Genomic DNA, 26705 nt, shown 5'->3' with positions numbered 1-26705 from the left:
CTGCCCTGGATGCCATATTTTTTTCAGCAGTCATGCTATAATTTTTTTCACAGTCCTTGTCCTTGAACTTTTAATTTCTTCCAGCTTGTTTTGGCATTATCGCTTACACTGTAGTCTTCTTCTTTGAACTCATTTCTTTAGTGTCGCTTCCCAGGCGCAGGACTGTCCATCAAGGGGTCCTACTGGCTTTTAGGGTTGTGACACTCCCTGCCAGAGGATGAATGAGGCCACAACGAAGCGCTGGTACAGCCTGTTCTCGTTAGGTTTTGTAATTTTTACAGGTACCTTCTTGTCTCAATTTGCTTTTCACTATTTCCCTGGGACTTGTTTTCTGCCTTTGCTGCTGTTTGTTCACTGTTCTCCAGAGAAGATCCCGCAAAGAGTTACACTTCGGCGGCACGTGACCCGGAAGCTCGGAGGCAGCGCCCAGCTTCGGGTTTGGGCCCCGTCGCTCCCGCCACGCCGCCCCACCGGACTACATTTCCCAGGTGCCCCTGCGCGGCAGGGCGGTCCCGGGACTCAGCCGCCGGTTGGGACGTGCAGTCTGAGGTACACAGAGGAGTGCAATGGCCGTGTGGAGCGAGCGTCTGGCTGGCGTGCGCGGGGTGCTGCTCGATATCTCGGGTGTGCTGTACGACTTCGGACCAGGGGGTGGCACGCCGATCCCCGGCTCCGTGGAGGCGGTGGCGAGGTGAGTGGATCGCCAGCTGGCGCTGTAGGCGCTGGGCTCCAGTCTCTGTCTGGTGCCGGGGGCGGGGCTCCCATTAGGCCCCGCCCCTTCTCCGCCTAAGCCCCGCCCCACGCCCGCGCTGAGTGGCTGTCCCGGCCTGGTGTCAGCCCCCGGTGCTTAGAGACGCGGCCTTTGCCCTACCAGCTTGGGGCCTCCGCCCGGGAGGGCTGACCTGGCCGAAGAGCAGCCTCTTGGTATGGTGTGGCTGGCCCGAATTTACCTGGGCTGTAAGTGTACGCACCGGATTAAAAAGATTTAGTGAGAAAAGCGTAAAATAGCTTATTACAATGATTTTATATGGAAATTATAATACTTGTAATATACTGTATTAAAATATTAAATGGATTCCACCTTTTTTTTTACTCTTGTTAATGAACTTACTAGAAAACTTTAAGTTACATGTGAGGCTTACATTATAATTTTAGGGGACTGCGTTGGTTTAGATAATGGGGGACCAGGTCTGGCCCAGAAGCCTTGCCCATGGAAGACACTTCCAGGACCATCACTGGACCTGGACTTTGTAAGGCCTCACTTGGGCATCGCTGGTCAGCACTGCATGATGTTGATAGGCAGTTGGGAAGGGCTAATTGCCCAGGGCTTGGCCTCCTGGAGTCACTAGCTGGCACACTCTGGCTTGGTGGCCTGACCTTACTGGCACTTAGTTTACCTACTTGTAGATGGCAGTTAAGTGAGCCTCTTGTAGCCTCTTAAAGACTCCACCCTACCAGTCTGTTGTCTGTATGTGTGGGAACTGTCCTGCGTAGCAAAGCAGGACGTGTTTGGTGGACTGAAAACTGGGAAAAGGTAGACCTGCCTCCAGGAGCACACATGGCCCAGACCTGGGAGACCCTTGGCCCTGTGGTCGGCCTCAGTGTTAAGTCTCATTGTTGTTTTTGTTCCTTTTTTCTTTTTTTGAGACGGAGCCTCAAGCTATCCCCCTGGGTAGAGTGCCATGGCCTCACAGCTCACAGCAACCTCCAACTCCTGGGCTCAAGCGATCTCCTGCCTCTGCCTCCCAAGTAGCTGGGACTACAGGCGCCTGCCACAGCGCCAGGCATTTTTTGGTTGCAGCCATCATTGTTGTTTGGCGGGCCCGGGCTGGGGATTCGAACCCGCCACCTTAGGTGTATGTGGCTGGCGCCTTAGCCGATTGAGCCACATGCGGCGAGCCTCTTTTTTTTTTTTTTTTTTTTTTTTTTGAGACAGAGTCTCACTATGTTGCCCTTGATAGAGTGCTGTGGCTTCACAGCTCACAGCAACCTCAAACTCTTGGGCTTAAGCTATTCTCTTGCCTCAGCCTCCCAAGTAGCTGGGACTACAGGCGCCCACCACAACGCTCTGCTATTTTTTTTGTTGTTGTTGTTGTAGTTGTCGTTGTTTAGCAGGCACTGGTGTGTGTGGATGGTGCCCTAACCACTGACCTACAGGTGTGAAGCCTGTTTTTGTTTCTTGTTTGGTTTTAGAGACAAAGTCTCCCTCTGTCACCTGGGCTAGAGTGCTGTGGCATCAGTCTAGCTCACAGTACCCTCACACTCCTGGGTTCAAGCAATTTTCCTGCCTCAGCCTCCTGAGTAGCTGAGACTATGGGCATCTGCCACTACTCCTGACTAATTTTTCTGTTTTTAGTGGAGATGGGGTCTCACTCTTGCTCAGGCTGGTCTTGAACTCCTGCACTCAAGAGATAGTCCCACCTCAGCCTTCCAGAGTGCTAAGATTACAAGTGTGAGTAACTACGTCTGGCCTTTTTTTTTTTTTTTTTTGAGACTGAGTCTCACTCTCTTGGCTTGAGTGCCATAGTGTCAGCCAAACTCACAGCAACCTCAAACTCCTAGGTTCATGCCATCCTCCTGCTTCAGCCTCCTAAGTAGCTGGGACTATAGGCATCCACCCCAATGCCTAGTTAATTTTTCTATTTTTTTAATAGAGACAGAATCTTGTACTTAATTAGGCTGGTCTCAAACTCTTGAGCTCAAGTAATTCTTCAGCCTTGGCCTCCCAGAGTGCTAGGATTATAGGCGTGAGCCCATTGCCCAGCCAAGTTCTGGGTTTGTGAGTGGCTTCCTGGCCTCTACCTTATTCTCCATTAACCCCAAACCTTTAGACTAGCTCCATTACAGATGACAGCATTATGTGGTGGCACCTGTGCGAATGGAGCAGAGGGCACTAGGCTGTTTTGGGAGCCTCATTTGGGGGGCACAGGAGGCCAGCACCTCCGGCTGTGACTGAGGCACAGGGCCTCACGTCTGGAAGGGAGATGGAGGGTAAACCTGCACACAGATGAGTAAACCAAGTCATCACAGGTTGGCATAAGTGATATGAAGGCAGAAGGGTGCTGAGAGAGTGTGACAGGGCGAGGGGGCCTGTGCTGGAGATGGGGTCTGTACAGTTCTGAGGAGAAGGCATTGTGCCAAACCAGAGGGCTAGGAAAGTGCCATATGGGCAGAGGAAATGCATTTCTGGCTGAAGGAACAGCGGCCACCAGGGTCTGTGAAGAGGGAACTCCTGGCATATGCAAGGAGCTGAAGGGCCCTGGGTCCCCAGGAAGAAGTAGAGAAGAGTGGATGCACCAGGCAGGGACTTGAGGGCTGTGGAGAGGTGTCCGGACTTTACCCTGAGTGGTAAGAAGTCAGGGAAGACTTTAGGTAGGCATGTCACGTGATCCAGTTTATGTTTTAAAGAAATTTAAATGTAAAAAGTGAAAACATGTGAGTACAAGTGAAAACAAAGGTGAGTTCCTTTGACGTCTTGGATTGAGAGAAGGTCTTTAAGCCTTTGCCTCAAAATTTAGAATCAGCAACAGCAAATCAGCAGCCCAATAGGAATATGGACAAAGGACATGAAGGGAATGATGAGCAACCTGAGAGATGCTCGGCCTTACTCAAATACGAGAAATGCAAATTAAAATGATACCGAGATACCATTTTTCATCAATTTGAGAAAATTGGCAAAAATCCAAAACTTTGAGGCCACGTTCTCTTGGTGAGTCTGGAAACAGACCCAACTCTATGTTGCTTGTTGAAGGTACATTTGACATCATCTAACAGCAGTTCCACTTCTGGGAATTTGTTCTAAATTGTACATGAGAAATGACATAAGGGCACAGTCATTCACAGCAGTGCTTTTTGCAATAGCAAAAGACTGGAAACAGGTCAGGTCCCCATCACTGGGGAGTAGGGAGGCCAGCTGTCTATACATGGGAGTCCCAGCAGTGTGAGAAGGCGTGTGCGCCCCTCTCTGCAGTCCACTGCTAGGGGAGACAGCAGGTACACACAGGGTGCATGGGGTGGAAAAGGCAGAAATCCAAGTGAGTATTTTCACTGTGGTGTCTGCATAAAGATGCTGGAAGGACTCAGACTACATCAGAGCTGTAGGAAGAGCTGGGTTTTTAATTTATATTTATTTAGTTAGTTAGTTAGTTATTTTGTTACCCCTCCCAGCCCTTGGTAGAGCTGGGTTTTTTTGGGGAGGGGAGGGACAAAGGGCAGGGGAACTGGGAGGAGGATGGGCAAGACTCTTTACTGGATAACTTTGTCTATCAAAGTTTATTTTTAAGGTTTTTAGACCATGAGAATGCATTTCCCGCTCAAAATGTTGAATTAAATCATTTCAGAAGATCTCTCAGACTACAGTGTGGAGAATGGGCTGGGGGTGGTGTGAGTGGAGGCAGGAGGCAAGGGAGGGCAGGGCCACCAGTTAGGAGACTGCTGCAATGTCCAGAGAGGTGGCAGTGGAGGTGGGGAGCAGGGCACGAATTAAAGAGGGGTTTTGGAAGCAGGACCAGTGGGACCTGCTGAGAGGTGTGGGGCCCATAAGTCCCAATGTAGGGAGGACACGAAGTAAAGGGTGGCTTCCACTGTCTGACTTGAGCACCTGGCAGGGTGGAGAGGGGCCAGGGAGGGGGTCGTGGGGCAGGTGTCATGACACCTCATGATGTGTGTCAAGCTCCCGGCACACAGTAGCCCTACAGCAATGCAGCAGCATTTCCTGTGTTACTGACACGGGGAGTCCTATTGTACATGCCTTTCATTCTTTTACAATCAGCGCCACTTAAAAACACCTTTTTGTCAAGGTAAATCATACACATACTGTGTGTGTAAAAGCCGGTGACTTTTTACTGATCCCAGCTGGGTAACCTGAGTTCCAGAGCCCCTCCATAATCCTTGGCAGTTACCGTCCACCTCATCACTCTCCTGGATAACCACTATCCTGAATTCTAGAACCAGATTTAGTTTTGCCTGCTAGTGACTTGACATAAATGAAAACATATGGTACATTCCCTCTTATGTCTTATTTCTTTTACTCAACGTTACATTTGAGAGATTTTTTGTATCTATGGCATGTGGTTGTAGATTATGCATTCTCATTGTTGTGTAGTGTTCCAGTGAGTGAGTATCACATTCTCTTATTGATGAAGTAGACTTTCCCATTTGAGGTTGGTGTGAATAGTGCTGCTAGGAATATTCTTGTACATGTCTTTTGGTGAGCACATGGGTATGTGTCTATTGGACACACAGTGAATAGTTTTCCAAAGTGGTTGTTCCAGTTTCCATTTCAAGTTGAGATATATGAGAGCCCAGTTGCTCCAGGTTCCCACCAGAACTTGGGTCTGTCAGTCCTTTTCATGTTAGCAGGAATGTTTTTGTCTTTTAAAACCCTGAAAAGTAAACTAGGATCAAGGAAACAGATGGGGCCTCAGTCCTTCCCTGACTACTTCTGCTAAAGAAGCACGGAACGGATTCTGGCATCTTCTGCCAGATCCCTAGGAGAGTTTTGTGTTGATTTGCTTTTTTTAGCAGTGGCCTTGGAAAGGGTGGCTGCCCATTTTCCAGAGAGCAGCATGGGACTGGAGTACACAGTACACACCTCCCGGGCAGGTGAAGGCTGCAGGTGTCCAGAGCCAAGGCAGCTGCTCTCAGGGGTCATGTGCCCTCTGCCAGACATCGGTGTGGTCCTCTTGCAGTCTTACTCGGACCCCAGCAGGAGCGGCTGGGGCTCAGAGAGCAGAGGGCTTGTAGCTGTCAGAGCTGGAATGGCCCAGGGACAATTTGAACCCTGGTCTGCCTGACCCAGGCCTGTGCTTGGAATCCTTTGTGAGGAACAAGGGCATTGGAGAAGATTAGGGACTTCTCTCCACCAGCTTCTTCTGAGCTGATGCTCCCAACCTGATACAGAATTGCCCAAGAAACTTTCATATGCAGAGTCCTGGAGCTGGCATCGAGAAGGGTTCTATTTCCCTCTCTGGCTTCTGCTGGCGTCTTCTGCCAGATCCCTGGGAGAGTTTTGTTTTGATTTGCTTTTATTCCTGCAGACTGATCTAGCTAGGCGTCTCTGGTAATAGCTATATTGTATAAATACAACAGCAATATAGTAACAAGCTAAAATACACGACAGGGGGTGGGTTACATAGCTGAAAGAGGCCTATGGGATTGTTTCTGGTGCTGGTGCATACTTGTCATCCTTAGAGGTTTATCATTGTGCTGTCCTGGGACCCATAGAACTCTTGGCATGGTTTCGGAACCCCCCTGAGCTTCCATGCTCCAGACCAAATTCCCACCCTCCACCTGGTCCATCAGGCCCTTCTCAAATGGCCTTTGTGGCACCTCTCGCTGTCTCCCATCCCACACGGGGGTGCCCTTCGTCTCATTCACATCATTTGCTCTCTTCGCCTCTTCTGTTGTTCGTCAAGGACAAAGCATCCTCACTCAAACCCAGCCTCCTACAGCGACCCATCACACTCAGGGCAGGGAAACCTTCCGGCCCTCTCATGTGTGCCCCTGGGCGCTGTGACAGATCCCTAAGGGGTAGAGAAAACTTACCATCCATAAAACATTCCTGCTTTTGGTGTTTTCCATGGAGATTTTCCAGAGATAAGGACACTGTTATTGCTCTGGGCATGCAGGGGACTGTGTGGCTCTTCAGCTGCCACCTTTCACTGTGGGGCCACCTTGATATGCACAGCTCCCTTTGAAGTCCTGGGGAGGGGGGCTCAAAGGAAGCTCCTGGGGTGAGACCAGAGTGTGATGGGGCTTAGGGTCTCGAGGGAGCATAGGCCTCATGGCAGCCCCCAGTGCTGTGGGCCTGGGAGGGGCGGTTCGCTGTGGCCACTCCTCTCCTTGGATTTTCTGTGGTGACAGGTGTCCTCAGATTTTATTGAGAGACACAGAGCACAGGGGAGCATAAACTGGGCTTGTTAAAATAATACTGCCACAGTAACAGTAGCCACCATTCATTGAGGGTGGCCTGCCCTCGCTGAGGCAGGTACCTACCACCCACCTCGCTTCACAGCAGCCCAGAGGTTGGAGTGCCCATTTCAAGGCAAGGACTGAGGCTTAGAGAGATTTGGGAACTGGCAGAAGGAGAAAAAATAGCTGAGTCCTCATTAAAAGTGCACTTTCCAGCTCATTCCTTCACACCTTTGTGGTGTAAGAATGCTGTCCTAGGTGCTGCTGCTTTGTGACAGGGCGCAGGAGGATGGCAGCCTCTGTCCTGTGGGTGGACTCTGCGGTAGAGGAGACCTGTGGGCCAAGAGATGGGCAGCCCAGGATGGGGGTGGAGTGGCCCTGGCCATGCAGTCTTCATGGTGAGCTAAGTGGCTGGGATCAGAAGACCCTGGGCTAAGAGCATCCCAGTGGAGGACCGGAGGCCCAGGCTGGTGCTGCCCTCTTCCCCCTGCCATCCCCCAGTTGCAGTGGTGGTGCTGGCTGGAAGGGGGGCACTTTCTGCTCTAGGACTTGTGGGTGGGTGTGGCCACAGGCTGGGGACATCTGTAACCAGCTGAGTCCCCCCAACAAGCCCTTTATTGAAGCCCATTCTTGGGCGGATTGGGCTCCCCAAGGGGAGCCATTGAGAGGCTGTGCTCAGCACAGCAGGGGCTGCAGAGGCCAGCCTACGGCCCCTGCCCCACAGCCCAGAGGCATCTGCATGTGAAAGGGGGGTGGGCATTTACTGCATCCTGTCCTGGCCACTAAAGCACATCTGCTGGGCCCAGCCCAGGCCCTGCCTGGCCTTTTTGGAGCCGGCGGAAGGAAGCAAGCCCGGCTGGGCCCAAGGCAGCCTCATAAAGCAATTCCCACCCAGGACTGCCCCATCTCCCTGGTGCTGCTGAGCCAGGGCCACAGCCCATCCTTCCAGTGGCACTTCTCATCCCCAGTGTGCACCACCAGCCTTGGGGACCCTCTTAAAACACAAATGGCTCCCCGGAAGTCTTGGAGCAGCAAGGGACTAGCTCCAGGCAAACTTTGAAGTCCAACTTATCCTAGGATCCTAGGATCTCCTCCTCCATGTTTGGCTGCCCTGCCACCATCTGTCCTGGTGACACAGGACTCAGGTGCCTGAGAGTAGCAGTAATAATTATAATAACAACAACAACAACAACATGGGCTAAGTTGGCCTCATTCCACCCCCAGCACATGGCATGGCACCTGCCAAAGGGGCACTGGGGGATTTTGCAGGGGCAGGGCCGTTTGTTTGAGCTTTCCTAACTCAGCCTGGACCTTGGACAAGGGTGTTTGTCGTGATGTCATCTGTGGTGCTGTTGACGGTGAGGAGGCGAAGCACACTGTCTTCAGAGGTGAGGGCAGGTGAGAAGAGCACGCTGTCCTCCTCTCTGCTTTCTCTCTGACCTGCCGACTTTTTACATTTCATAAGAAACAGATGGCTTCCTTACGTAAATGTTTCCACCAGCACATGACTATGCTGAGTAAAAAGTCTAAGTCCTCTGTCATCAGCCTCATCCCAGTCACTCCCCCAGGGTGACATGGCAGTCCCTTTTAGATCTTTCCTTTGGATTTTGCACAGAGGATTCTGAGACACAGCTGCCCCTTCCCTGATTTGTTCAGTCCAATCGTGGGAGCACCCACCTGGCACACTCTACTGTCATTGCCCTCCTCACTTCAGACTTGTGTTTTGCGAGTGCACATGTCACTGGAGGCCAGAGATCCCTTGTAGGTCCCCAAGCCAGGGTTTTTGAACTCTATGTAACCTCGGAGCATTTGTCTCCGAAATCAAATTTGGTATGGAACTCTTTTTTTTTTTTTTTTTGACACAAAGTCTTACTATGTCACCCTTGGTAGAATGCTATGGCATCATAGCTCACAGTAATCTCAAACTCGGGCTCAAATGATCCTCTTGCCTTAGCCTCCCAAGTAGTGGGACTATAGGCACCCGCCACAATGCCCTGCTATAGTGTAGAACTCTTAAAAAAAAAGCAACTGGATGCAGTGGCCCACACCTGTAGTCCCAGCTACTAGGGAGACTGAGACAGGAGGATCACTGGAGTCCAGGAGTTCTGGGCTACCTTGTGCGATGCCAATCAGGTGTCTGCTCTAAGTTTGGCATCAGTATGTTGACTTCTGGGGAGGGGGGCCAGGTTGCCTCAGGACAGGTAAACCAGCCCAGGTTAGAAGCAGAGCAGGTGGCTCGGCACCTATAGCTCAACCGGCTAAGGCGCCAGCCACGTACACCTAAGGTGGCGGGTTCGAATCCCCAGCCCGGACCTGCCAAACAACAATGACGGCTGCAACCAAAATATAGCCAGGCGTTGTGGCGGGCACCTGTGGTCCCAGCTACTTGGGAGGCGGAGGCAGGAGACTCGCTTGAGCCCAGGAGTTGGAGGTTGCTGTGAGCTGTAATGCCATGGCACTCTACCCAGGAGGACAGCTTGAGGCTCTGTCTTAAAAAAAAAAAAAAAAAAAAAAGAAGCAGAGCAGGTCAAAACTCCCATGCTGATCAGTAGTGGGATTGTGCTTCTGAATAGCCACTGCACTCTAGTCTGGGCAACATAGCAAGATCCTGTCTGTAAAAAACAAACAAACAAACAAAAACAGAAGAAAAAAATTTTAAAACAGATAAAAGAATGTCTGAATAGTTTTATGTTTTCTGTACTTAAATTTGTGATGTTATTTTGAGGTCATTCAGTGAAATGACGACAGTGTCTTCATGAGTAACAAATGGGAGTCTGGGGTCGTGGACCACACAACACTAGCTTTTGTGATTTCGTACGTGTGCTGGAGCAAGGTGCTGTCCACAGGGGTGGGATGGATACATCAGGCTCGTCCAGACTATGGACTGTATCCAGCTGTGAGAAGTAGTGGGTTAGCTCTGCTCAATGTTGATGTTAGTTTATGTGACATGGAGGTTGTATATACTAAGTGAATAATGTATATAAAGTTCCATTTTTGTAGAAAAAGAAAGGAAACATGACCACACAGTTGTGGCTGTTTTGGAATGATAACACTTCATAGACTTGTGTTGCGTGGAAACAAAGTGAGGAACACTGGCTGCGGGAGAATCAGCCACGGCATTACTGTCTGTAGTGAGAGCTGATTCTCAGTGTCTGATCTCAGCCTTGGTGGGCAGGGGTCACCCTGTGAAAGTTAAGGGCAGCTGGTAGGGGTTCTGGGACAGATGCTGCCTCTGGTAGGAAGCCCTTGACCAGTGGGGAGGTGAGTGGGCACAAGTCACTCTTGAGGTTCATAACATGGATCTGTGACCATGCCCCCAGCATGCCAAGGACTTACAGAGATAAGGATTGGCAAAGCAGTGCCCGCGCCTGGCCCACTACAGTGTGCTAACTGATCTCCTATGCCCTGGGCACAGGTAAGTTGCTGCGCAGCTTGGAGAGGAGGAGCCTAATGCTTGGAGAGGTGACAGGTTTGCTCAGAGACACTTGTTGAGGGGAAGGAGTGGAGGCTGGTGCCCCTGCCAGGGCAGGTGCCACCTCTTACCTGTCACAGAGCTTTTCATATCACCTAAAAAGTGAGAGTGCACGCTTGTAGTTCCAGCTACTCAGGAGGCTGAGGCTAGAGGATGGCTTGGACCCAGGAGTTCAAAGCCAGCGTGGGCAACATAACAAGACCTCATCTCAAAAAAAAAAAAAAAAAAGAGAAGAAGTGGTAGGTGGTGGGTGAGAGCCCAGCTCTGCCCCATAGTTTCTGTGGGATCTGAAGCAAGTTCCTTGGCATTTCTGTGCCTCAGTTTCTCACCTGTAGTCTCTGTGTATAGGGAGTGAGAATTAAGTAAAACACTTTCTCTGAACCCATATTTTACTTATTCCACATGTAGGAGCTAAAGGAGCATTTTGTTTAAAGGGTCAGATAATTTTGAAGAGGGGGTTGCTTTGTAAATAAGCAGCCTTTGGTTGTTGAGCCACCACCTTGCTTTTAAAACAGAAGCGTTCATGAGTCCAGGCTCTGCCCCCTGGACGTGTCACTCTGCCCCTCCAAGCAGCAGTCCCCATCTGGAAATGGGACTATGAACCCCTCCTTTCAGCTTGCCACCAGGATTCAGTGTGAACAGGTGTGTAGGGGGTTCTGCTGTTAGCTAGCACTGGGGCTCCCTCTGTGCTGGGTTCCCCGCAGGGTCCCCACCTGGCTGCTCCTGTGAAACTCTGCCTGCCTTAAGGGCTGCCATGCTCCAGGACCCACCACTGGGTTTTCATTGTCACTGCTGCAGTCATCACTGCCACTTATTGAGTATTTGAAATGTGACAGGTGCTTCCCATATGTTTGTTTTTTAATCCGGTCATCACATAGTAGCCCGTCCAGTCGCTGCTATTAGTGCCTCACTTTACAGATGAGGAAACTGAGGTTGGAGAGGGCAGGTGGCAGGCTGCAGTCACACAGGGAGGAAGTGTGTCTGCTTCCTAAGCCAAGCTCCCACCTTACTTTGGAATGCCTGGCCTCTGTCCCTACAGTGCAGGGCACTGGACAAGCTGTCATGTGCTCAGGAACCACTGGCTGCTGGCTGAACCTTTCAGGCTGGGAAGTGGCAGAAAGGACCTAGATTCCCTGTGGCATACCCCAGGACACGTCACGTCCCTCTGGGCCTCAGTTTCCCCTTCTGTGAAATTAGCTACTTAGGTTGGAAGACCTCCAGGGTCGCCTGTGGCTTGCAAATTCCTGGACTGTGTTTACTCATTTCTGTTACGTCTGTGAGCTCAGTTTGTCCCTGTCATCTGGGCCCAGTGGCTGCGGCACATCAGAGAGGGAACACCTGTGTGGGTGTCCTGTGGGTGGGTGAGGAGGGTGTAGGCCTGGGAAGGTCCAATGTGTTTTGTAAGGCCCTGGCTGGGGTCCTGCCTGTGTCTGCTTGACCTCATTGCCATTTTCCTGAGGTCACTAGCTGGCTGGCCCAGACTGAGAGGCCCAACCAGGGCCCAGCCACTGCGTCACTGTGTCTCTTTTCTCCGAACTGATTTTGAACTCTGATAACAAGGATGTGAGCCACTGCCCACATAGCGTCTGGCACAGATTAGGGAGAGCCCCGTGGTTAGGGGATAGCCGGCCCCCAGCCTGGCTGGAAGGTCTGTCCTGTGGGCCAGTGGGAATGAGGAAGACATGGCAGTGGGCCCAGCTGGTGGTGATGACCCATTCTGAGAGGCCTCCTTGCCCAGCGTCTACTTGGCTTCTGCCTGGCAGCCCTGGAGAGGCGGAAGGCCACCATTACTCCCTTCATGGCTGGGGCTTAAGGACCCCAGCATTTGGCTATGGAAGCCCAGATGTCAAGGGCAGGTGCGGATGCCCAGCTAGGAAGCCAGACCCCTATTCCCTATTCTTCTGGGGACAGAACCCTTCCTGTTGCTGCTCCTGCCACTGTGTCCAGGCTGGAACACTTCAGGGTACACAGGAACTGGGCCCGGCCCATCCCACCTCAGTGTGAGTGTCCCTGGGTGTATGTGAATAACTATTTTTCTACCAAAAAATAACCCTGCTCTGCTCCTGGGGTGCCCATTGAACCTTCTATTTTTAAAAATTGGATTCTGTTAGGAAATGAGCATCTTGCAGGTTTCAGTTCTCCAAATGTATCTTCATTCTCCTTTGCCTTCTGAAGGGGAAGCATCTGCAGATGTGAGCCAGACAGTGGCGGGCACTACCCAGGAACTTGCTATTGAGAGTATTTTGGGGCCTACAGGGCTGGTGTGGCCTCAGGCGGGCTCTGATGCCCACCTTTCCTTCACTGCAACCCCTCCAGATGCTGAGTGTCCCCTGGGAGGATGTCCCTGCACTGGCTCTGTTTCAGCAGCCTTAGGGACCCTCATCCCACACTGGCTGATCTGTATTGTGGCCCCAAGAGGCAAGACCAGGCTGAGAGTCAGGGAGTCTGGACCCCGGTGGGGGAATGCCCCTCCCTGTCCCCCTCCACCTCCCCTTCCGCTTGCCCATCCAATTGGAATTGGGTCATTTAGGTGCTTCTCTCAGTGAAGCATCCTCCTGCTCCACGCTGGTATCGTGCCAGATACGTTCTGGGTAGAAACCTAGAGAGCATCCAGGGACTCGGCACAGGAAAGTGCCGTCATATCCTGCCTGTCTTAGGCCCCTGTGAGCCTCCGAGCTGCTGTTCCCCAAAATCAGACTTCCCTTTGTGAACCAGGCAGCATGTCCAGTGAACTGCCACCTGGAGCCCTTTGATGACACTACCCCAGGGTCCCTTGTGGCCCTGCTCAGCAGCTCCCCATAGCCCCCTGAGCACCTGGTGGGCCCCTTTTCTATCCATGACCCTGGGCCTGGGTGCTGCCCACCCAGAGCCCCACAGCCCAACCTAGAAGACACCAAGGTGATACACATGTTGATAAAGCAGGGCTCTGGTCACTTGGGATGTGGCTGGTCATGCACCAGAATGCCCCCAGGTACTGCCCTCAGCTCAGCTGCTTTTGGGCACCAGGAGTGGGCAGGGTGCTGATAGCACATAGCCCAGCCCTCTGAGAGTCCTGGGCTGGCAGAGGAGGCAGAAGGAAGGTGGTCGTGAACAGAGCGAGCAGCGGGGAGGGCTGTGCACACCCAGTGTGGGCATGGGCTCTGCCTGGGTTGAAAGGGATGTGAACCCTTGTAGGATGACTAAGGTTTGGCTGTAGGGGAGGGTGAATGCAAAGGTCAGGGTGAGAAGAGGGCCTCTGGTCTGGGCCAGGCAAAGGTGACAAATTCCACTGCCTGGAGGGGAGGGGAGACCCCGCTGGGGGGTCTTGTGGTGCTAGTGCCCTGGCAGCCTCCTGCCTCCTGCCCGCCTCCCTTTCCAGCCCCTCCAAGGGAAGCCCCTAGCCCTCTCCAGCTTCCAGGCCTTTGATGAGCTGCAGAGGGTAGGCTGCTGAGCTGTCCCAAGGTCACTCAGGATGTCCAATAATTGTCCTAACACTTTACCTGCTATGGAACAATAATGCGAGGGTTTTCATTATTTTCGGGTGAGCGCTCCTGGCAGATGCCGACAGCCAGCAGATGTGTAAAGTCCGAGGTGATTTGTAAGGGACCAGCTCATCTGATGCATGGTAATTGCACCAGGCGACGTTGTCACTCAGAGGCTCGTCCTGGCCTGCTGGGAGGGGGTGAAGGTCAGTGCAAAAATCCAGTTGGGCCCCAGAAGTGGGAGTGTACCCCCACTCTCACAGGGTTCCTGGGGCAGAGGCCACATGCTGAGGCAGGCTGTGGTCTCAGAATGGCCGTCCAGCAGCAGGGCCTGCAGAAGCCCTTTTCCCTGGGGGGTCTTGGTGCTGGGGGTCGGGGCGGTCCATCTCAGAGCTGGCCTACTCCCTGCTGAAATCCCTCTTTGCAGGGACTCTTAGCAGCTCTCTGCAAGGTGCGCCCGGGTCCTGGAGCCTCGCAGACTTGGGCCTTCCTGACCTGGAATTCTTGTGATTTGGGGCTCCCAGGGCCAATCTGTGACAGCTGGCAGCAGACCCTGCCGAGAGAAGGCAAGGATTTGGTTTCTTGGCTGTCCTGGTGGGCTTGGGCTGCCATAACGAGTCCCACACTGGGGCTTCCACAAGAGGCATTTGTATTCCACAGTTCTGGAGGCTGCAGGCCTGAGAGCAGGGGTCAGTGTGGCTGAGTTCTGGGGAGTTCTCCCTTCCTGGCATGGATGCAGCTTTCTTTCTGGGTGCTCACATGACTGCCTCAAGGGGAAGGGGGAGAGAGCGAGGGAGCTCTGATGTCCCTTCTGAGGGCACTAATCCTATCATATCAGGGCTCCACCCTTCATGTACTGGATTAATACAGTCACATTGAGGGCTAGGGCTTCACCACAATTCCATCTGTATCATTGGCCGTGGCACCCTGTTGTCACTGGCCCACCTCACACTTTCTGTCACCCAGCTGCACACACACCCCTCCCAGCTGCAGTCTTCATTCATTTGCCCTCCAGCAAGATGTCCAGGAGCCCAGCTGGGCCTGTTTCTGGGGCTGCTGGCCCTTGGCCAGGGCCCAGTGTCTTCACCCAAGGTGGTTGAGAGTTGTGTGACCTTGGGTAGATCTCAGCCTCCTGGAGCTTCTGTTTTCTGCCTCTAGAGCGAGGATGATGGTTCCTGCCTTGCAGGCTCGTTCACTCTGTCCACACATACCCAGTGAGGGCCACCTCTGAGCCTGAGGCTGCCTGAGGCACCGTGCTCACCCAAGGCAAGTCTCAATATAATGTTGCATTAATAGTTTACCTTTTTGATGATAATTGTGAATAATTTTATTCTTTTCAATGATTTAAAATAAGAAAGAGACGATCTGGGACCGGTCCTGGGCGTCTGTGGTGGCACACTAAACACGGGCTTTGTCTGGAGGCTCCAACGGGCAGAACCCAAAGGACTTGCCCAAGCGTCTCCCGCTAGATTTTTTAGGATCAGCTTTTCTCTCTAACACTAGTACTTGGTTTTTAAAGTGTATGTTTTGGATGCACGCCTGCTGGTATTTCACAGGAGACCAAAGTGAGTTCTGTGGTTTACTTATTTTTCACTCTCATCTGAAGTTGTGTTTGGAATAACAGATGTGAGGCACTGTCATCTCACTGTCACACCAATTGTTCACTGTTCTGAGAAGGTCACATCATCATTCATTAGCAATAATTAGTCCCCCGGGACCCCTGCTCTTCTTCACTCAACTGCTCCATTAACTTGGGTGTGAATCCCACATTCCAGGCACCAATCAATGAAGATCTATCCATAATGTACAAGGTGATGCTATTAGTTACAATATATTAACTGCCTAATTTAAAAATAAAAAAGCTATCTTTATGAAGGGCAATTAACCACTAAGTGTAATTGATAATTCATAAACCTCTGATTAGGAAAGACAAATAATAAGAAAGAAATGAATCACCTGGGCTGTTGAAGAAGACACTGTCAGCCTTGCTGTCCCCGCATTGTCAGTGGATCTACAGAGTTCTTCCTGAACCGAACCTGTCAGCTGGGAGGGCTGGGAAGGCCCAGGGGCTCTTCCCGACCTGGGAAGATGTGTTTTTACCACTGAAGCCTGTCTGTTTCTGTCGGGGGTTGTAAGGGGTCTGCAGGCTCAGGAACACCCTTGGAGAAGTGGCAGAGGAGGTTGTTTAGACTTTTCCCTTAGTCAGTCATTCAGCAAACATTTAATCAAGGGCCTGGTATACTAAACCCTGTGAGAAGCCCTGGCAATGCCGTGGAGAACTGAACAGACCTCATCCCCAGACTTGCGGCACATGGGCTGGTGATGAAGACAGTAAACAAATGGCTACATCGGGTGATTCGAGATACTGGCTAGTGTCATAAAGAAAAACTGAGAGACAGAGACAGGGCAGGGGCATAGGCCCCCAGGATGGTGGGAGGAGGGGACATTGGCTTGAGACTTGCCACCTTCCTAGTTGCCGTCACCACACAGGGCCAAATTGGTAGTCCTCCCTCCACCTCAAAATGGGGCAGAGTGCCTGGCTCACCCCTGCCTCGCCCTGGTCCTGCTCTCCGGCCTTCTCTTCCAGCCCGCCTTCCATATTCCTCAACCTGCTTGTTCTCTCTGCCCAAGAGGACCAGTCTTGTACACGCCTGCCCTGCTGCAGTGGAGGCCTGTTCTTCCTGCCATCTCCTTGGCCAGCCTGCAGGTCTCCGGGTGGACCTGGATCTTCCAGGAAGTCCTCTCTAAGACCCCACACTGGGTCGTGCCCTTTCCCCCTCTGTAGGATAACTCTGGGAACAGAGTTCCTAAGTAGAAATGAGCCCCTGTCCCCACACTGCTTGCATGCCCACTGGAACCTTCTCTCTTGGAAGGTCTCAGAGCCAGAGTTAACTCCTCAGGGAGGCCTCCCCACCTGGTCGCCCTCTGTTTCTTCACCCCGCTAGTGTCCTGCATTGCCCCTCTCCTTTCCCTTACTTTGTGGGGTTTCCTGTTTGGTGCCTGCCTCTCACCCACCTGCCTGACTGTGGCCTGGAGGATGGGGTGCATGGCTGCATTCTTGCCCTTCCCCAAGCCAGGCACTTAGGAGGTGCTCAGTAATAATCTATAGAAGGGGAATGCTATTTCACGCGGTGCCTGCTCAGGCATCTGCTTTGTAGTTTTGTGTTCCAAGAACTTGCCCTAGTGCAGCTGGGATGAGGCAGGGCTCCCCGAGGTCGGGTGGGAAGAAGCTTGGTGCTGCTGACCACCCATAACACGCAGGACCACATTGCCATTGTGCTGGGTTTGGATATTGTTGGTGTCTGTCTGTTCATCCTGGAATAGTTCATGTCCCTGATGACTTTGGTGGACCTTTCTTCATTGACAGCGATGAGGTGACAAACCTGGGCTGGGTTCTTGTGCTTTGCACTTTTTGGAAACTATGGATCCAGAGTTAATGCGGCATGGGCATGTAGGGTCCAGGTACAAAGTGGAAATATGGACGCCACAGGGAGAGACAGAAATAGCTACGGTGGTGCAGAGGTGTCCTTCAGCCAGGCCAAGGAAGATGATTGGTGGAGGGGAGGCACAGAGTGACTCTTGGCAGGTGGATACAATTGCCACAGATGGAGGGGGCAGAGATGCTTCCCAGGTAGAAGGAGAGGCATAGACAGAGACAGTCAGAGGAGGAAGCTTGGGGAGAGTCTCAGGTGTGTCAAGTCCAGTGAGGATGGAAAGGAGGGTCTGGGATCATGGTATGGGATACCCTGAGGAGGGGTCTTCTTTAGCTCAGAACTCCTAGCATGAACACACCTGGGGTCAGTTGGGGCCACTCAGGACTCACTGTGACCTGGCCTGCTGGGGGGCCTTCCTGGCTGCCCTGGGCACATCTGTTCCTAGCTTCCTCCCCAGACACCCGCTCTCCATGTGCTGACAACTCCCTCGGTGTGTCATGTCCCCACAGACTGAAGCGGTCGCACCTGAAGGTGAGATTCTGTACCAACGAGTCACAGAAATCTCGGGGAGAGCTAGTGAGGCTGCTCCGGCGGCTAGGATTTGACATCTCTGAGGATGAGGTGACCTCCCCAGCCCCAGCCACCTGCCAGGTCCTGAAGGAGCGAGGCCTTCGGCCACACCTGCTCATCCATGAAGGTAGGCCTGCTGGGCTGGGGCCTCGGGGGTGGGAGATCTCCTTCTCCAGGGTAGGGTTTGGGGAGGGGACTGGGTTACCCACTGGGAAGGACACATCTGCTGTCAGCACTCAGGGGGGTCTAGGGGAGGCATTGGCAGCAGAAGCCTCATGGGGCTTCCTGCTGGGGACTGGGGACAAATTAGGGTCCAGCCCCATACATCCCCTGGCCCCACACAAGAGGGTTAATGAAGCAGGTTCCAGATGGCTCCTAGGAGGAAAACCCTAAGCTGGCTTTCCTTGGTCTAGGATGGACCAAGGGGCCAGGGAATTGTCAAGGGGGGAAAGTTGTAGCTCCTGTTGAGAGAGGGAATATGAATGAGAAGCTGGAGGGCCATGGCTTTCACCAGTCTGTAGCCTCCAATTATATGTTTGTGAAAACCAGCCCTGCTCTTTGGAGCAGTTTGCAAATGGCTTGTAAGAACAAGGTTTGCATCCTGATTTTAGCCTGAATGCAAGAAAAGAGCCCCTTTGACCTTCAAAGGGGGAGTTTTGGGGGGGAACAAAGCAGAAGGAGCATTATCTGGTGCCTTCTGAATGTTTAGAAAGGAGAGACCTGAGCAGCTCGTCAGGATTCAGGACTGACCTCTCTGTCAGTCCCCTGAGCCTTCTTCCTTCCTCTGCACTTGATATTTTTATTTTTACAAACCCCTGGGCAGAGGCAAGCATGCTTTTTTCCTTCCCAGGACAAGAGGTGGGGGGTGTTCCCTGGAAGGGCCAAGTGTTGAATTCATAGCCCTGGCGCCGGTTGAGGGCGACATGCCCAGTCTTTAGAAATCATGTTTCTCAAAATCCTTTCTCTATAATCTAGGATTCCTGCCAATGTCTTTTGAACATGGTCTTCAAAGAAAATGGACTTAAGAAAGAAATTCTCTCCTCCCCAGCTCGCAGAAAAGGGTTGCTAGACCTGGGAGTGGGCTAGAAGAAGCAGGGAGGAGAGGGAAGCCAGCACTTGCCTGGAAGGCGGCATTAGTCAGGGGGTCAGACAAGCAGATGGCAAAGCCTGGGAGGGCCGGAGGGGAAGGTAGGTGCCTTCCCTCCACTATAATCCTGCACTGTGTTTTCAGCAAATGTACCTGCGTCTTTAGACTTAGAATTTTTTTTCAAGGTTTATTGTTGATGGATTCCACTCAACCCAGCATTTTATTTTGAAAATTTCCAAACATACAGCACAACTCAAAGAATTTTTACTTGGAATATTTTTATACTCATCACCTAAATTATCAATGACACTTCATGATTTTCTTCACTCAGTATCCATCCATCCCTTCATCCATCTATCCCTGTTACTTTTTGGATACATTTCAAAGTAAATTGCTGATATTGGTATACTTCTCTAAACGCTTCAGCATGTTCTTAACTAGAGTTTAAGATTCGTTTATAGTTTTTCCTGTTGTTGTAAAATTTACACGGAATGGAATGCACAGACTTCAAGTGTACTTTTGCCGAGTTTTGACAAATGTACACACCTGTGGAGCCCGGCCCCCATCAGGATCTCTGTCACCGTCACTGATCATTCCCTGGTGCCCTTCCCAGTCGGGCCCACTAGGAAGCCCTTAGAAGCAACTGTTACTTTGATTTTTTTTTCCATTATAAATAAGTTTGCCTATTCTGGAATTGTATATAAGTAGAATGAACAGTATATCACTGTGCTGGGAGCCCCCAGTGCTACTACCCCAGGCTCAGTGAGTCACTAGAAAGGACCCACAGGACTCAGCATGATTGTTACACTTACAGTTATATTTAATTACAGTGGCAGAGTACAGGTTAAACTCAGCACAGGGAGGAAACACAGGGAGCGGAGGCCAGGAGGAACCAGGTATGAGTTGTCTCCTGGTATTGGACTTGGACTAAGCCATACCTGATTCTCCCAGAAATACTGTGTGACAGCACACAGGAACCATGGAAGCTCAGTGAAGCCTCAGTGTCCAGGGTTCTCATTAAGCGTCATTAAGCTTAGGTCAGGTAGCCATGCAGCTCCCCAGCCCCTCCCCCAGAGTTCAAACTGATCCAGTGTGGCCCACGGCTACAGGCATACAAAAAGCAGCTGTTTTCCATGAATCACATTGTTAGCATGAACTATCTGGTCAAATTGATACATTTGGCCTAAGGCCTCAGGCATTCAAAACCCCACTTATCAAGCTGGATATTGCAAGGGCTCAGAGGTTATCTCTCAGGAGCTGGTAGAGGGCCAGTCCTGAGATGGGCCTTTCTTTGGAATGTGCAGGGTTTGAGCAACCCAGGCCTACTGAATTAACTCTTTCTTTCACAATAGTCTTTTTGTGAGACTTGTTTCACCCAATACAGTGTGTTTGAGACTCGTCCTTATTGTTGCATGCACCAGAAGTTTTTCATTTTTATTATAGAGTAGTACTCCCCTGAGTGGACATAGCTCGGGTCATTCATTCATTCACAGGTTGATACATCACTGGGTTGTTTCCAATATCAGGTCATTATGAATAAATCTTCTATGAACATTCCTGTAGAAGCCTTTTGGGTAAATACCTTGGACTGAGATTGGTGGCTCATAGGTTCATGTGTATGTAGTTTTATAAAACACTGGGAGACGTTTTTCCAGAGGAATTCTACTGTTGTACACCCTCTCTGTCTGTTACAGCTGTTCAGCATCCTCACTGGCCCTTGGTGTTATCAATTTTCTTTAATTCTCCCCATTCCGGTGGATATGAAGTGGCATCTCATCCTGGTTACTTCCCTTTTTTTAATCCACGGAAGTCGGCATCTAATACTAAGGGGCATGGGAGCATGTTTATTCTAGGAACTGATAAAGAAAAAGACTCTGTCCTTGCCACTTTTCCTATTTTAATTTAAAATGGAGGAACAGGACAAAGAAAGAGAAGGAGGAGGAGACTTTCCAAAGGGAGCTAGAGAACGAGGCTGGTGATGGGGATGGAGTCTCCTCTTTTTCAGGACATACGTGCGGGTTTACCTGAAATGCGCTGATGGCTCTTCCAGTTTGGGACCAGCAGTATCAGTCCTCCAAGGGTTGTAAGCAGCCTCACTTCATCCTGCTGCCGAGAGTCTGTGTCCTCCATGCAGATTTTCCTTCTTTATTGCAAAGCTGTGGGTTTCCACCCTTAAACTAAGGAAGCCTCTGGCTAATGCTGGTGTTGGGACAGAGGGTCCTGGGAATGAGTCCATCTTTCTCAGATAAGCTCCCTAACTGTGGGGACCTGGAATGCCCTCATCTGTAAAATGGGAATAGAACGTGTTTCTCGTCCACTTCTCATGGCAGCTGTGAGGATTGGAAAGAAGGGGGGAGGGCAGACTTCATGAACAGGTGTCCCTGGCGGGAGTTGGGAGGTAGGCCGTGTTGTCCTGGGCTTGTTCATGTACTTGTTCACTGTCTTTCCAGGACTCCGCTCAGAATTTGACGAGATCGACATGTCCAACCCAAACTGTGTTGTAATCGCCGATGCGGGAGAAGGCTTTTCTTATCAAAACATGAACAAAGCCTTTCAGGTGCTCATGGAACTGGAAAATCCTGTGCTCATATCCCTGGGGAAAGGGTAAGTGGATTCCAGGGAGAGTCGCTGCTTATGGCTCTGTATGGTGCTTTCTGGCTCTCTGTGACTTAGGAATCAAGAGAGAAGGATGCCAGAGACGGCAGGAAGTGGGGTATGGAGGAAACACAGGTGACCTTCTCCCTCTGTCTCTTTTTCTTGTTTTTTCTCTTCATTTCTTCCCTCCTCTCCTTTAATCGTTTTTTTTGTCACACCTGGTAGAGTGCTGTGGCATCACAGCTCATAGCAACTTCAAACTCTTGGGATCAAGTGATTCTCTTGTCCCAGCCTCCTGAGTAGCTGTGATTAGAGGCACCCACCACAATGCCTGGCTATTTTTAGAGATGGGGGTCTCACTCTTGCTCAGGCTCGTCTCAAATCTGTGAGCTCAGACAGTCCACCCGCCTCTGGCTCCCAGAGTGCTACGATTACAGGCATGAGCCACCATGCCTGGCCTCTTATCATTTCTTTAGGAAGTCAGAATCTAGCTTCCATGTGGCCCCTGGGCTAGAAGCTGGGCCTGGGGACGTCACTGTAGATGGAGAACCCATGGGACGTCTCAGAGGCCAAGAGTTGGTTATCTCAAGTTCAGAGCAAAGAAGGAGAAGGTGAGTTTGCACAAGATATAGCACAGGATGGTGAAGGATGGTCCCAAGGGGCACCCAAGTAGTGAAAATTAGGCTTGAGGGCCTCTGGGCTACTCTGGTCTGGGTGCTGCACATCTGTGGCTGCAGAATGCGGGCTCTGGAAAGTGGTGCTTGTGCGACCTCTAACATGTGCCTCGACATCCTGTTGTTTCTTTAAAGCAACAGTGTTGGTTATTTTCCTTAGATATCATTGACAAATACATTTGAAAATATAGATGAGCAAAAGAAGAAAACAAAAAGTATTTTCAGTGCTACACAAGTACTGCACAACTGTCAACATTTTGGTATATGTCCTTCCAAATGGTTTCCTGTGTGAATAGATCATTACAGATGGATGTATTCACAGCATCAGTAATAAACTTGACCTTGTCCTGTTTTTTATTATTCACCAAACAACATTTGTGAATGGCTTCCCGTGCAATCAGTGGATATCTCTGCGGCACAGTCGTCCCACAGTGTGGGTGTCCTGTAATTGTTTTAACCTGGTCCCTGTTGATGGACATTTGGGTGGTTTCTGATTTTCTACCATAGAAGGCTGTGATGAGCATCTTTGTTCATTTCAGGTGACGTCCCCCGAGACACTTACAGAGCGAGCATTTTGAGGTTCTTGAAGCATATTGCCAAGTTGCTTTCCTGAAAGCTATGCAGATCGATTCTGTCATCAACAGAAGCAGCACTAGAATTTTAGAATTACAGGCTCTTGAAGTTGCAAGGACACTTTGGAGTCCCTCTCTCAGTTTCTCATGCAATGCAGGAATTCTGAAGCCATTGCTTAGGAAGTATTTGACTGGGCACTCACTGCCTCTGCTTGCTGAGTAGAGCCAACTAATTGAACAGACACAGGAAGGACTTTTGATTTACCCACTGGGCATTGCTAAGCACTTTATATACTCCATTTTGTTTAATTCTGACCCCAAGCTTGTGAGCTGTAGGCAGGGTCATTACTGTTTTGCAGGTAGGGGTGTGGAAACTCTGGGACATAAGTAAGCTGCTGTCCCCTAGCTGGTGAGTGCTGGCAGGACCAGGAATGCCTTGTGGCCTGGATGGCCCCAGGGCCTGTGCTTGTCACCACTAAGCAACATTCTAGAATGTTTAACCCATTCAAGTCTTATTTTTTCAGCCTGTGTTTTAAAATTAGGAAATGCCACATAAAATACTCAGATTTTTGGATTCTCTGAAAGAATCAGAACGTCTGACAATACTGAGCTTTGCATTCCTAGCGTACACAGCACCTCAGTGGGAGCTACTGTCTCCTTGTTTACAGGTCACCACAGACCCCACCAGTCCCTACTGCCCTCCAAGTTTCAAAGTCAGCTGCCTTTTGCCACATGCCATTTGTTTTTCTCATAGTACAGAAATAGTTCCTCATGCTATGCCTCTATCAAAAAAGGCAAGTGAAAAGATGTTTTAAGAAAGAAAGGAGAGGCTCGGCGCCTGTGGCTCAAGAGGCTAAGGTGCCAGCCACATACACCTAAGGTGGCAGGTTCGAATCCCCAGCCCAGGCCCGCCAAACAACAATAATGGCTGCAGCCAGGGGGCATTGTGGTGGGCGCCTGTGGTCCCAGCTGCTTGGGAGGCTGAGGCAGGAGACTCGCTTGAGCCCAGGAGTTGGAGGTTGCTGTGAGCTGTGATGCCATGGTACTCTACCCAGGGGGGTAGCTTGAGGCTCTGTCTCGAAAAAAAAAAAAAAAAAAAAAAAAAAAAAAAGAAAAAAAAAAGGGGGAAAAATATATTTTTTTTTTTTTTTTTTTTTGAGACAGAGTCTCAAGCTGTCGCACCAGGTAGAGTGCTGTGGCATCATAGTTCAAACTCTTGGGCTTAAGCAATTCTCTGGCCCCAGCCTCCCAAGTAGCTGGGACTACAGGCACCTGCCACAACGCCCAGCTATTTTTTGGTTATAGTTGTCATTGTTGTTTGGCAGGCCTGGGCTGGATTCGAACCTGCCAACTCTGGTGTATATGTCTGGCACCCTTGCCACTTGAGTTACTGGCGCCGAGCCATATGTACATTTTTAGGAACTAAAATTTCTAGTGTATTTATGAAACTAAATATGTCCTTAGTCCCGGTTTTCCAGAGAAACAAGAACCTAGAGGATGGAGAGAGGGAGAGAGATTGATGGTGGAGGCTTGGTAAGTCCAAAAACTGCAGGGTGGGACAGGCAGACTGGAGACTCAGGAAGAGTTGCCTTTGAATCCTAAGGCTTTCTGCTGGTGAATTTCTTCTTGCTCAGGGAAGATCAGGCTTTGTTCTGTGAAAGCCTTCAGCTGCTTGGATGAGACCCACCAACAGTGTACAGGTTTATCTGCTTTGCTTATAGTCCGCCGATTTAAATTTTAATCTCATCCAAGAAACACTTTCACAGAAACCTCCAGAATGATGTTTGACCACATATCTGTGCACTGTTCAGATTATAGGTAATAGCTCATGTTTAGTGTGGCTGAGGCTCGGCACCCGTCCTACAGTGGTTAGAGCGCTGCCCACATACACCAGGGCTGGTGGGTTGGAATCTGGCACGAGCTGGCTAAACAACAATGATAACTACAACAAAAAAATAGCTGGGCATTGTGGCAGGCGCCTGTAAGCCCCAGCTACTTGGCAGGCTGAAGCAAGAGAATCACTGAAGCCCAAGAGTTTGAGGATGCTGTGAGCTGTGACGCTACAGCACTCTACCAAGGGCGACATAGTGGAGCTCTGTCTCAAAAAAAAGAGAATGTTGTTGAAAAATTAAAAAAATGGAATCAGTTGCTTCCAGCTTTGTAACACTGCAGCAAGTCCAGTGGTTAGGCAAGGGTTTGTTAAAAAAGAAAAGATTATACTATGCAGCCCTAAAGAAGGATGGAGACTTTACCTCCTTCATGTTTATATGGATGGAATTGGAAAATTCTTCTTAGCAAAGTATCTCAAGAATGGAAGAAAAAGTATCCAGTGTACACACCCCTACTTTGAAACTAATTCATAACTTCTATAGGAATGTCATAACCTAATTATAGCCTTAGAATATGGGAAGGGGGCTCGGCGTCTGTGGCTTAAGCGGCTAAGGCACCAGCCACATACACCTAAGGTGGCGGGTTCGAATCCTCAGCCCGGGCCCACCAAAGAACAATGATGGCTGCAACCAAAAAATGGCCGGGCGTTGTGGCGGGCACCTGTGGTCCCAGCTACTTGGGAGGCTGAGGCAGGAGACTCGCTTGAGCCCAGGAGTTGGAGGTTGCTGTGAGCGTGATGCCATGGCACTCTACCCGGGGGATAGCTTGAAGCTCCGTCTCAAAAAAAAAAAAAAAAGAAAGAATATGGGAAGGGGTTGGGAGGGGTTGGGAGGGAGGGGCGGATGGGGGAGGGAGGGGGATTGGTGGGGTCACCTCTATGGTTTATCTTACAAGGGTACAAGTGAATCTTTCTAAAAGCAGAGTATGAACGTTTTAACTCAATAACTAGGAAAATGACATGAAGGTTATGTTGACCAGTTTGATGAGAATATTTCAAAATGTATATGAAAACAGCACACTGTACCCTATGATTGCATTAATGTACATAGTTATGCTATAAGAAATAAAAAATAAATAAATAAAAAAGCAAATAAACCAGAAACCGAACCTTAAAAAAAAAAAAGAAAAGAAAAGATAAGTGGGGTCTGTAGCTGATGGGGGTTCTGTGTGTTTAGAAACCAGAGAAAGGAACTGACAGCTTTTGGGCCACATTATAGCTTCTGAGAACAGCCCAAGAACCCGTGAAGAGCTGCTGTCACCCTGCTGTCATCGACTGGGGGTCGCCGCTGGTGATGGTTTGTCTTCCCCCGGGACAGGGTGCAGGCTGAGTGGTGCTGGCCCATGAGGCTGGAGCGGCGGGCAGAGACGCCAGGGCAGAATGTCCTCGTGGAAATGGAGTGATTTACATTTGGCATCTGTTTGGACCCGAGAGTGGGAATTGCCTTTGTAATTTCTTCTGTCATGCCGCCCTCAGAAAATTAAGCTGTTTACGCTACAGACTATGGAAGGTTAATGGCTCTTCTGGGAAAGGTCAAGTGGTCATTTCGAAGGGAGGCTGTGCCGAATAATCGGAAACGGCAGAAGAATAAAGCATAAAATAGGGTCTGACTGCTCCTCCCAGGCCTTTCCCTTTTATTCCAGCATCCACAGTTTCCTCTTTGTGGCTGGACTGGTCAGATACTAACCAGGGCTCCAGTGGTTATGTTTTGCCAGTAACAAAAGAGAGAAATACGTCAAACCTCTAGAAATAACCTAGGCCTTTATATTAAAAAAAAGTTAAGTGCTTGCATTTACAATCTGAAGAGAAACCAGGGCTTGTAGTTGTGTTTATTTATCTCAAACAATGTTTCCAGCTGACAGTTGGCATCAGGATGCCTTTTTGTTTTCCTGAATAAGAAACAAAGAAAAATTCTGGATGCTATAGAAACAAGCTCAGGTTCAGTGAAAGAAAGAAAGACTAGGCTCGGCGCCTATAGCTCAACCGGCTAAGGCGCCAGCCACGTACACCTAAGGTGGCGGGTTCGAATCCCCAGCCCGG

At 50.3% G+C, this 26705-nt stretch overlaps 1 protein-coding gene across 1 annotated transcript in view; it reads left to right on the top strand.

The window, feature by feature from the left end:
* Positions 1-290: 290 nt before the first annotated feature.
* The window catches only part of LHPP (phospholysine phosphohistidine inorganic pyrophosphate phosphatase), a 130947-nt gene continuing 104532 nt past the window's right edge, over positions 291-26705 (top strand). Inside the window, exons 1-3 of the mRNA XM_003794073.3 lie at positions 291-691; positions 17789-17976; positions 21387-21540. Of these exons, the coding sequence (XP_003794121.1) occupies positions 567-691; positions 17789-17976; positions 21387-21540 (467 nt within the window). The 5' untranslated portion in view covers positions 291-566. The remainder of the gene's footprint in view (positions 692-17788; positions 17977-21386; positions 21541-26705) is intronic.

This window comes from Otolemur garnettii, unplaced genomic scaffold, assembly GCF_000181295.1.
Source record: "Otolemur garnettii isolate 467f Iridium unplaced genomic scaffold, OtoGar3 scaffold00075, whole genome shotgun sequence".
Lineage (NCBI taxonomy): Eukaryota > Metazoa > Chordata > Mammalia > Primates > Galagidae > Otolemur > Otolemur garnettii.
Note: the sequence above shows the minus strand (reverse complement) of the source record. Positions and strands in the feature narration are given on the sequence as shown.